Source organism: Onychostruthus taczanowskii, unplaced genomic scaffold, assembly GCF_017590055.1.
Source record: "Onychostruthus taczanowskii isolate IOZ18803 unplaced genomic scaffold, ASM1759005v1 scaffold4, whole genome shotgun sequence".
NCBI classification, from domain to species: Eukaryota; Metazoa; Chordata; class Aves; order Passeriformes; family Passeridae; genus Onychostruthus; species Onychostruthus taczanowskii.
In genome coordinates, this window is record NW_024501459.1 from 22,880,268 (window position 1) to 22,893,171 (window position 12,904).

At 33.6% G+C, this 12,904-nt stretch overlaps 1 protein-coding gene across 35 annotated transcripts in view; it reads left to right on the plus strand.

The window, feature by feature from the left end:
• Nucleotides 1-12,904, plus strand: part of RIMS2 (regulating synaptic membrane exocytosis 2) — a 447,681-nt gene that overhangs the window by 327,896 nt on the left and 106,881 nt on the right. Inside the window, exon 30 of one of the 35 annotated variants that reach the window (XM_041412610.1) lies at nt 5,413-5,502. The exons of the other annotated variants lie outside the window; for them this stretch is intronic. Coding sequence (XP_041268544.1) covers nt 5,413-5,502 — 90 coding nt within the window. The remainder of the gene's footprint in view (nt 1-5,412; nt 5,503-12,904) is intronic. 35 annotated transcript variants of the gene reach the window in all.

Consider the following 12,904-nt stretch of genomic DNA (forward strand, 5'->3'; position numbering starts at 1 on the left):
AAATAGACTTGACTGAATTTGCAGGTAAAGAATATTATAAGAGACTGCTACTGCACTAGACTTAAGTGATTTACAGTTACAATAATACAAATAATGAATGTAGCTTTGGAGTCAGCTTGAAGACATCATTTCTGGGGTAAGGAATAATCTACAGTGCACTATTATGTTTTTAATGTTAGTAACAACAATATGAAATGTAGATATGTTGCAGTACTTTTTATTGCTGACCTGATGATTTACACTGAAGTTCTTTTAATGTATTCCAAATGCAGCCTCAGGAAATGAAGTTCAGGGTTTGGGTATTGGGGTTTTTTTGTTTTTTACTTTTTTAACAGAATGTGTATGTAGTTCAGAAAGAAAGATGAAATCAAAACAATAAATAAGATATATCAGAAATTTTATTGGAACACTCTATTCATTATAAACCATTATATAAGCCATTAATGAACAAATTATTTATTTTAAAATTTTATAACATTTCTTAACCTTCATTAGTTGATTTGGCACTAATTTGCAAATTATTTTCATGTGAAAGTTGTGTGTACATATGTGTATGTGTATTCCTGCCTTTATACTGTCCACAATTTGTCAGCCTTCAGGGCAATGTTCTAAGGAGCTTTTAAGATTTTGAAGGAAAGACAGATCATCAGGTCTCAGATAAATGCCTTGATCTCTAAGGTACAGAAACATTCTGTAAAGTATTCTTTCACTATATGGAGAAAAAAATGTAGATCAACTGTTACTGTGAGAAAAGAGGAAGATAAAAGATTATGTCCACAGGTTGGCTGGGGAGGCAGGAGGACTTGTTCTGTATTTGTCAGAAAAAAGACTACATGTGTTCCTGCTTGTTTTTGGGTACTGGATGAGTCTTGTTCCTGTTACATCAGGGTAGGGAAGCATCAACACTGTTTTAATGAGGCACCTGAAGGTTTTTCTGGTGTAGGAACATCAGCAGACTGGCATAAAGTCTTGATTGCTGACTTTGTGTCACTTTGAGTTGGCCTTGATGCCATTAGCAGCACACTGGTGCTGCAAGCTGGGACTGGATTCATTCCAGATGCAATTTAGTACATCTGGGACGATTCATACATCATGGTTGAAGCCATTTGCTTTCCCCTAGTAGAGGTTTGACACACTGAAAATATTTCTCTCTGTGTGAGCTCTAGAGACTGATGTCTCTTTAATTTTCTTAGGGACCTTGTTTCGTAAAAAGTAAAACTTGCATGCCATGAATTTAGACTTAATTAATTCTTCTTCTTGCATTCTTAATGCTTGAGTTGAGATCTTGAGTGTATGATTCAAAACTGTTTCTCATCTTTTGACAGTTTATCCCACAGTTTTAATGACTTCTTATTGTGCTGCATTGGTTTAAGAAGCACTAGCCAAATTTACTTTTGACTTATTTTTACAGTAGTTGTCACCATATATTATTAATAACATAATTTCTTTCTGAGCATTCTTCATATAAAATTAAAAATAGAAAGAAGTTCTGAGTACTTTTCATTTGCAGAAAAAAAAATGACTAAATTAAGTATGTCCTAATGAAAAAGTGAAGACTTTATGATAACCTAATCAAGTCTAAAACCAGAAATGCACTGATAAAAATTGGTTCCCAGAAATGTTAAGTGCTGAAAAAAAGATAAAAGCTGAAGTGGGTATAATTAAAAAAAAATACAATCCAGTAAAAGAGAAATTATAGAAAAATGTTTCAAGTGAAGGGTAGTTGTGAGAAACACTATGTCTGCAAACACTACAGTTTGTACTATTGAGAAAAGAAGCGAGGAGGCGAGTATTGGCATAACAAAAATTCTCACTATTAGTGTCTGGTATTTTGCTGCATCATCTTGTACTTCTGCAGTTTGCTGCATCATTTCCAATTCAACTGCAACATTCCTGGTGCTAAGCTGGCATGGTTAGAAATTCAGAAAAGCTATATATATACAACTATTCTTCTCATATATTATTTCCACATTTTTAATGTTTTTCATATTAAATATTCTGAACAAAAGTGTAAGAAATGCTGAGGTTGTACTTGAGACTGTGTGCTGGAGCCCACCATGCCCCCTCTCCCAGACAGCACAGGTGAGTGTCATTCTCACTGGGAAAGGCACAACACCAAGTGTCACCCAGCTGCATCATTCACTGTGGTGGTCAGTGCCCAGGGGTAGGTGCAACAACTCAATCTAAAGAAATAACTGCATCTAAAGATTGTCCATTTCATTCTGGTGGAAAAAATCTGCATCGGGCACCTGTCAAATCCTTCTAGCCCTAAAGATGCATCAGCTGATTGAAATACTCTGACTCAAGAATCCCATATTTTATGTAATCTATATAAGATCTTTTTGTATAAATATTTAATATTTTTTCATCTCTCTTTATACATAAATCAAAGCTGATTATTCACAACTGATGACAGGGTGAAATTTATGTTTTGGGAAGTGAGAGTGATAACAGGAGACTGATGATCTAGAAAATGTATGGTTTCTTTCAAAATATTTACTATTTGACCAAAGTTGGCTTTGATTAAAACAAGGGAATAGACAGTGGCCCTTTGCCTTGGGGAAAAAAAAGAGATTTTAGAAATGACATTGTGCAAAGTACATTTTTAACTAAACTTATTTGTCTAACCAGAGAGTATATGGGCAACACTGACATTTTGGCACTTTGAATAAGCATCAGCATCTCATGCTAGTTCCCAAACAGAAAGCTGTCCTTTAAGCTCTCCTTAAAAGATATTTTCTCATCTTTATAAAACACAGAAATGGAAATGAAATTAGAAAATGTTTAAGAAAAGGTCAAATGTTTGGTTAAATCCAATGGGTATATCTATTATCTATTTTTATTTCTCAGATGAAACAATAACCATTATTAGTAAAACTCTTGCAATGTTCTAGAAGTTAGTGAAGCTTTTCACTTGATCTGGAGTACTGCCAAACCCCGTATACTCAATCTAAACGTTGTACTTAACTGCTGACAAAACTAAACAGCCATTTGAATTTAATGCTGCTATGCCATAAATATAACTGAAGCTATAGAAAAGAGGTCATTTGGAACCTTTTCTGGAAGTCTCTGTGCTTATGCTATGACTTTCCTCAAAAACATACAGTAGCCTGTCTTGCTTTTTGTAATGCTGTTGGTTTTTCTTTTTAAGGTTAACATGAGGCAAAACTATTTCTTCAAAGAATGATATTTTTATTTGATTTTTATTTCCTTGCTCTTGTCAGTTCAGATGTTATTAACACAGTGTTACTGAGAGGTTTAGCTATTTTCTAGATAGTGAGCTCTCAACTATCAAGATTCAGTAAAGCTTTTCTTTTGATAAGGAACTTTTATATAATAAGTGATTTTGGTGCCTGAGACAGCTACAGTTTTTAGGTTCAGAGCTAAACCAGGAGCTCTGAAAAGGACTCTGACATAGAGTCAGAGAGAGAGAGTGAGAGAGAGAGAGAGAAAATATTCTAAAATTTGCATTAAAATAGCATGGAAATCACTGGATTTCCTGATATTATTCAGTATTTAGATTATTTGTTGTATGTCATGAAAAGTTCCTTTGGGTTACTGTATGCCTACTTTTCATCTTATTCTAAGTACAATCTCCACTATTTGACCTGAAATATAGTTAGTGGTGTTTTTTCCAACAGTGACTATTCCTTAAATTAAAAAGTAGTTTTACTGAGGTCATTGAGTTCTTTGATTTGCTAGTTAAGAAGATACTTCTGGACTCATTTGAGAAAAAGAAAGGATAAATGACATCAGTCGATATTTTACTGTGAACTGTGTATATTCACAGAGAAAAAGAAAGGAACACATTCTCGCTAGGAATAATCATATTAAGATTTTATTTCCATGGTTTGGTTACAGAATGTTCTGTTTGACATTTCTCATTCAGTACACAGTACACATGGTACTTCAAAGATGACAGAGTCTGTTTGAGCTTGCATATCTGTGGTGTCATGAAATCATTACAATGACAATTTTACTTGAACCTACCTTTCTATCAGTTTCAAAAATCAAAGCAGCCTTTTATAGGACAGCAGCCCGTCATGGACCAACAACAGCCACAGAGAAGAAGGCTGCAGTGTGCACACAGATAACACTTTCAAAAATTTACATTTTGAATGTTAGGTATCCAGAAGTTTTCTTGAAAAAGGAAAATAATAATAATAATAATAATAATAATAATAATAATAATAATAATAATAATAAAGTCACAGGCTAAAATACTTTGTGTCAGTTTACTTTGAATTGGTAAGATTAAAAATGTTTTCCAACTCTGTCATATTGTTCTCCATCACTGGCTCTTCCTGTGACCATAAAAGTGATAACATCTGTGGGCAATGGTTGTGAGGCGCTTCACACTTAATGGGATAAGCAAAATAAGCAGATTCTTAACAGCCCAAAGCAAAAATGGAGTTTTGAGTATGCATCTCTCCTGTTAATTGGTGTAGATTTGGTTTTGCCATGAGATTCCAGAGGGTTTAAAACTGATAATATTTATGCTAACTACCTAGTTTGTCAGAAGATAGAGAATTGAAGTGTAAAAAAAATTCGACAACCTCAAAATGCTAACAGCTCTCAGTTCTAGAGAATGTATTTCTGTGGAGCAGTGTACATGCTTCTTTCTATAGCTCTTTTTCTGTGCAGTTACATCAGAAATGCCAGTTTCAGATACAGGAATAATTGGTGCGAGTTCTTATTGAGTAGTTTAATCTGCCCAAATTAAAAACTGAATTTAAATCAAGTTCCAGATTTTGAAAATATGACTTCATTTTGGCTTAAGAATTGATTGTTAAAAACACTTTTTCAACTTAAATTAGGCATGCGTGGTTGCTTGTTCAGGTTTTTTGTTAGTTTGCTTGCTTGTTTGTTTGTTGATTTGTTTTGTTTGGTTGGTTATTTTTGTTAATTATATCGTTGCATAGTTTTTTACCAAAATATTTCTAACTTCCTATGTAACTTACAGAAACACAATGATAATAAGAATCTATAGTAATAAGCTATATATATACTATAATCTCTCTCTATATATACTATAAGCTATATATATATATATATATATATATATGTATACTATAATCCATAGTAATAAGCTACAGAATGTAGAACACTAACTTTTAAAAATGGACCAAATTATTGTGTAAACAAGCCCCTGTTTTTTATGCCATTTGTTAAATATTAAAGACAGCAGAATATTTGACAAGTTACATGGATACTAACTTTTGGATAAGATGTTCTGTTCCAGAATGTTTAAGATGTGTAATAATTCTCTTCACCCCAGGCCTTTAAGAACTAATATAAATTTTATTGTTATTGATAATACATTTGTTTAGATCAAGTTTTCCCAAATGATATTAGGTGTATTATAATGTAAGTTACATAATATTTCTGATTTTTTTTTTTGATTTACACTAGAAGTTACATGGGAAGACCAGCAGAAAAAGGTGAATGGTACAATAACTGATGACAAACCATTGCCGAAAAAGAAACACCATTCTGAGACAGGTTTGTCAGGGTTTGGAAAACCACATGAAAGCATGAGACTATAAAACCACATTTCATGCTTTTGTAATGCGTGTGTGCTTTATGTACCTTATTTTTTCACTTTGGTGTGAAATATTTAGCATGTAGAGACCATTTAGATTATATAGTTCTGTTTTAGAATAGCCAAAATAGATCTGCTTTTGTAAGCAATTGTGTTAGAATGCACATACATTAGAAAAGAAGTGTTCTGGTGCAACATTAGATGTAGTTTGCTTTTAGTTTTGAATTTTGTTATGACTTAATATATTTGTGCAAGCCTCAGGAATCCAAGTATAATCTATGCTGATTCTTATTTAGTTGACCAAACCAAGGTATCTGTTGCATGTATGGTGGGAAAGTCTTCTACAGACTTAAATCTGAAACCTTCTTTTGCCATCACACATGGCAGAAATAATGTTCCAGTGTAATTTTTTATACAAGCTGCAGTTTATATCCTCATACTTGGAAACTCTCAAATCTAAAATACCTCTTCTTTCCTCCATTCTGTACACAAATAGAATTCTTCTGAAACTAAAAACTGTCATAAACTTTCTTTCTCCCCAAATGGAAAGTTCAATTATTCAGCTAGCTTTGTTCCTACAAATGCATAGCAATAAAATGTAAACCTAGTAATAATAACAATGATGATAATAATAGTATTGTTCTGTCTTCATAATCAGAGAATAAAAGGTCCTAATCACATTCATGTATACACTTGCAAAGGGCAAGCACACTTTAAGGAGTAGAGAAGGTAGGGAGGAGAGAAGGAAGGGGAAGGGAAAGGAAAGGGAAATGGGATCTTTATATTGCAGGTTTCATCCTGTATTTAAAGATTGATCCAATGAAAATCAAGTGAATGGGATTTTTAAGTTGCAGGAATACCTTAGTTCAGTTTTGTGTTGCAAATAACTCTATTGGGCATATTAGTTGTCTCATTTTAATAAAATCCTTCTCCCAGTCACACAAATTAAAATTTACAAGATTGGCTGGCTGTGTCACCTCCTAAATTAATAGTGTAATCTCACCTGTATAATAATATAGTACTGATAATATACAGATGTTTTGCTGAATTTCAACTGTTGTGCAGCTGAAAGTGCAAGACTCAGAACTGAAGAAAACCAGGAAATATATCTTGATTCTAACCTAGGAATTAGATAACCTAGCTGTAAAAGTTCAGATGTGCCCTTGTATTTCCTGTTCCCCAACTTTTTGATGCAGAAGAAGGTACAGGATAAAACAAATACTGTTTATAAGAGTCAGAATGTGATATATCTTTTTACAGCTTTTTTAACTGTTACATGATAGATTCAAAATACAATGTCTACACATCTGCACTGTTGTCTTTCCAGGGAGAGTCGAGCAGAATAGTGCCTCTGCCCTGACCTTTCCCTTATGTAGTATCTAGGTAGGAACATTAACTCCATCTTCCTGCTGAGGTGAGCTTAGGACTGTGTTCTAGACAGATAACTTAATTTATAGTTATTGACAGTACTTTTAGGGCCACCTTCTTCATGTTTTAGAAAGAGGTACCATTTTTTAGATGGCTGCTCTTGGGGCATTCTACATTTTGGAACATGAGTAAAATCTTATAATTGAAAGACAAAAGCAGGCAGAAGAATAGAAATCTGAATCAAATATGAACAACAAAAAGTTCTCACTTTACAGGTGGTCTGTATATTAAAATGGTAGTCATCTGATTTTTATATATTTTTCTGTCTGGAACAGAACCACTGGTCTCTGGCCAGAATTGGTTTGAAAAGCCACAGTCACCATTAAAGTCTAGAATAGATACAAAGTTAAGTAAAAGTTGTGTTCTTCACTTAACAGTCCTAAGTCTTTCTGTGAGGGCTGATGCCTGATAAGAGCATAAATTCTGTTTTAATTTACATTATCAGTAATGTCTTGTAATCAGTAATGCATGGGATGGTGATACATGAGGAAGAAACATTGAGGTGGTTCTGAAAAAGCTGCAATGGCCTCAAATGGCACATCCCCACATTCCTCAGATGCTTTTCTGAACTGAGTCTGTCAAAAAGCTTTACGAACTTCAGTGGTAGGAGTGGAGCAATGCAACTTCCAGGACTGGAAGTTGCATTGCTCCACATAATCTGCTCTGTGTGCACACTGCTGTTCCCTGTAGACATCCCTGTATCATTTCAAACAGTTGCCTTTCAAGGCATAGCAGTCAGGACATCTAGAACAAGGTGCCACAACACTGTACTCACATCTGGACGTTGAGCTATATTATATCTATGACCATGATCTAACTGATGCTGCCTGACAGAAGCCACCTAAGGAAGCTTCAAATTCCTTGAACCCTTACAATATGGGATTTACCCTCTGCACAGGACTGCACTTTCTTTCATCTGAGAATTCTTTAAATGTTCTGTCTGCACAAAAGCCAATGAAACTTAGTTCCTGAACACAGAGGGTGCAATGGAGGCAAGAAGGAATAGGGACACCTCATATTCCCCTGTTTTGATTGCCTTTTCATCTGTCGATGAGTTTTCTGATATGATCTGTTATGAAAGCTTATACCATCTTTACGTGCAGGTTGTCTGTTAAGAATTTAACCCAACCAATGCCATGAAAATAGCCATGGCAGTAGTACAGCTAAGAAAACCTGGGAGAACAAATAGGCGTTGATTACTTGAGTACCATGAGTGCAGAACTGAGATCTGTGAGCAAATTGTGGAGAAAAGCATGAATAGATAACAAAAGTAATTTCAAACCCCAGAAAAATAACAGTAATACTGTACCTTGTAAAGCATTAATATTCAAGAAATATGCATGACTGGAAATGCGATTAGCAAATTTATTGGAGGACAATTGAAGGTCATTAAATAACACAGCGAAATGGTTCTTGTGTTGCAGACTTTTCAATAAAGTTGATGATAAGGTTTCTCTTCCTGAATATCAGAAACAAAAATGATGATTTTTTTTTAACAGTGTCTTTAAGCTCTAAGTTCTGATGCAATTTGCAGAATTAGTGTTAAGCATATTTCAAAGACTCAAATGTATTTATGTAAATATTTTGAAGTATTGGAAGGGTAAAACTGCAGAATCGTAGGTAAGCATAGCACAAAAATTCAAGCCACGCTTTGAGTGTGTGCCCTTCCTTTAGCTGATGTCAGTACTCTGTCAGAGAATACTGCATTCTAGACACCACTAAATCAAAAAGCAGGAGAAACAGTTACTTGCTCATACCTGAGAATAGTAAGTACCTTCAGCACCCACCACTGCGTCTGAGCTGTAGTAGATGGTATTTGAAAGAAAGTGAATAAAACTCTGGTCCTCTAATCAGGTTTCATTTTTCAGTGAAAAGAAAAAGCAGTACAGTAGGCAAACATTTTCATGTGGTTTTGCATTTTTATATATGAGGCCTTAAAAGAAGAATTCGGAAAAGAAGGTTGTGTGTAGAGAATGTGTCTTGTACTGATACAGATAAGGCTGGGCAGGATACTGTTTTTCTTAAAAAGCAATTAGTTTCATCAGTATCATCACTAGTGTCTTTTGAGCCCATCAAGGTAATTAAAATGGGAAAATGACACAGTTTAGGGTACCAGAGATACTCATTTCTGTTCCATTTCATGATTCAAAATATTGGAAGCTGAATATGGTCTAGCAACCTGTGTCTCCATCCAGAGGTGACAATACAGAAACTGCCTTTGTAGAATAGCAAAGAAGACAGTATTGGCTTTCCCTGTTTTTCCTACAGAGAGGCAGTAGATTTGATGGCTATTACCTGAAACCATCTGTAATGGTTTCATTATCACTGGTTGTTGAAAACATTGCAGTGTCACTAAATATCCAATCTTTACAACAGAAACTTTTGATTTCCAAGGAGCAGTTGAAGAACAGAATGGTGAGAAAGTGCTGAACATATATTAATATTGTTGAACAAAAGGACACAGGGTAGTTAAAATGGATTTATAAATCTTGGACTGGAATTAAGTAAAAATTGAGTGTCCTTGTAATTATTTTGGGGAAAGATGTAGTTCTGTAATATGGACGTAAAATAAAGTCTTAGAGAAATCATAGCAATGGTAGCTTAAACACATCAGAAAATATAAAGTTAATGTGTGCTTACAAATGGAGAGTCTGTAGATGTGTAGATTTGCTTTCCATTTAAAGGGAATCATGCTTATTTTCGTCTGTGGAACATTTAAGTCTCTCTCCTGGGTAGGACTATGCCATGACACCTACATATACAAAGACTTTCAGAATCGAATGTTATGTAACAAAAACTAATTGTAGCTGATCTATTACCATGAATTCAGTCATAGTGTGAAAACAGTAGTCCAAAATCATTCAAAATTATATTTATTTTGATAGAAGTTTGTAGTCAGAATTCATGGTATGAGAGACTGAAAATTATGAAAAGGGAGATATGGTTAGAAATGAGTTGGAAAAGGCAAAGTAATGATAGGACAGAGAGAGAAGTAATTGCCTTCTCAGGATTCATAATAATTCCAACCCAATGTGTAACTATAGTGCATTAATATTTTGAAGTGTTGCTATTTTGTCTTTTTCCCCGCTTATAAAATTACCATGTGATCTTTATTCAGAGAAGCAAAACAATAAAAGCTCTGTCTGGATTCTTAATTTAGTTTATCTTTCAAGATTTATGAAAAAGTTATGCAATCTACATGGATTAATTTGAATTAGAGATTTTGTGATACTGAGAATGTTTACAATTTCTTCTTCTGTTATTTTCTGCTGTTGTCTCTACTATCCTTATCTTTGGATAAGAGTAAGATTTTTCATACTTATTGTCTTTAGCTATTGTGTTTTTTATATAGTGTATATTACATACAGTCTATATTATGTAATTGCAGAATTAAATGTATTGCTTTAGCCTTTCCTGTATTTTCTTGCTATATTTTTGAGTAAAAATGTCAGCATACATCCAGTATACAGATGCTATTTTGTGTGTATATGTTTATGCTTTAAGGTAAAGGACTATAACTAAGAGGGAGCTGCCTCATTAAAAAAGTTCAGAAGTGTGTGGGACAGGCTCTATATCTAGTTGTGGCTTACTGCTTTTGGAGAATATTAAGTAATACTGATTTTATTCACATCTCAATGTAGAAAAATGGCCTTTTTGTCCAAATCTTCTGCTAACAAATATTGGTACTCTCAGCTTCTCTATCTACTCTTATATATATATATGCTTAGCATTGCAGTTAGAATGGTGTCAGGGGATATCTTCCCTGAGAGTTAAATGCATTATATCAGTCTTCAGGTCTAATTTCATCCAGATTGATGACAAAATTTTATGGAACATACAGACTCTATGGAGCATTTCTGTCTTAGAGTCTCTTCTGTGTTTTAAGATGATGCTTATATGATTGTGCTATTGCAGATCATATTTTGTGAAGAGGGTACAGAAATGAGACTTTACCCATCTGAGCTTCTGTTTGCAGTGAAAGATCTTTGGTTCTTAGGAAAAGATAAAAATGAAATTAAGAAAACTCTTGAGGGGAAAAAAAAAAGAGTAATTAACTTATGTCTCTCTGTCCTCTGCTGCTTTAATATTAGTTGGGTGTGTTTGCCATGTAAAGGTTTTTTGAACACTGAGTTCCTAAATACTTCTCTTTAATGGGTGACGTTGCTTACAATGAGCAGTTCTCTGTCAAAGCATGATAAAAGAGATGGTACTTATTTTGGGCAGGTGTCAGACAAAGTTTTTGTTAACTTTTTATGTTTATTTATTGAGATTTTCATTTGTTTCTAAATCTGTATATAAGAGCCTCCTACATACTACTCTCATACATCGAGATGAACAATTGCTGCAAATAAATGCTTGTTCCACAAAAAAGCAATAACTACAAATGGAGACTGACTATTGACTTGATGTAAATTTAATAGAATTGGTGACATTGTTTTATTCCTGCATTTAAATGTATTTCTATCAAAAGGATTACTTTGTAGATTAAAAGCTACAGAAACAGAATTTTCAAACTATTGTTTGAGATTTATGGCATGGCATCTCAATCAGGAGAAAAAGTGATTCACATAAGTCGTGCTGTTTTAAAATTAATCAGTCTGTTAGTACTTTCTTCTTCACATCTTTATTTGAAAGAAGTTGGTGCATTACCATGCCACAACTTCTACTAATTCTTTAATATTTCCAACAATAAATCAAAAAATATTATAATCCATTTATCTCAACAGATGAGGTAGCAGTCGATCAGGTATCCGCAGTGAGATGGCAACTATTATCTTTTTTCCCCCTCTGGCTTCTATTAGAAATATTCTTCTAATATGTTTGATAAGTAAAAATCTAAAACTGAAAAATATTTGTAATTAAGAATGATTTTTGATTGCCACTTTGATATGCAAATTTTTTTTCATAACAAATACTTTGCATGAGGACTTTTAAAAAGGCTATTTTAAAAAAATATTGGTATGTGTGACTGCTATGCATGCAAATACTGGTCATTTGATTCTAAAATATTCAAAGAGAGCTTTCTTGCTATGCTATTCAGTTGTGTCTGTCTGGCATTACTAGAATACCTTGCATTATCTTACCAGACATATTCCGAGTTTGGAAATTATGTGATTCAATACTTTGAAAATGTATAGAGAAGTATTTCTCTTACTGCAGTACGCGTCTCAAAGCTACTCGTTCTTATGGATATCAAAAAAATAAACCGTGCATAGTGGGGTCTTGGTAGATACTTTCTAATAACTGGCTTTGCTGTAGTAGGAATGCTCACTTCAGGGCTATACATAAGTAATATAAAATATTTTCAGAACATTTTGAATACTTTTAGCTGCGTTTTGGTGGTGCAAATAACGATTTATTTAGCACTTACAGCAATTATAGCTACATTATTTTAGTATGAATGTAACATGACACGGAGAAGTAGCTCTTTCTATTTGCTTATTTGTATTTCTTCCAATGGATTCTTTGTACTTGCCCAGATTAAAAAAATATTTATACTCCATTATTGTTTTTTTTAACATGCAAAGACATAGCAACCTTTGTCAAAACTGACAGCTGCTTTCACACTACATATCTCATATATAGCTCTAATGTGTGTTCATTCTGTAAGCAAATTTAATTGCCTAAAAATGCATTCTAGTTATGCATGTTTCAAGCTTCTTGGTTTTGCAACAATTTTGGTACAGCCTTGGCATTTGATAGTAGATTAAAATATAATCTAACACTACAATATAAAATTATTGAAGTATAGAAGACAATGGTTATCGAATAAAATTTGGTGTTGTCTTTAATTTTGTTTTACTGATTTATGTTGCTTATTCTAATTTTGCATTTTTTCAATGGTATCTTGATATTGACTGTAAAATGCTGATAAAATTGCAGATATTTTTGTGGTGTGTAAAACTTTCTGGACTTCTTTATCTAGTATCTTCA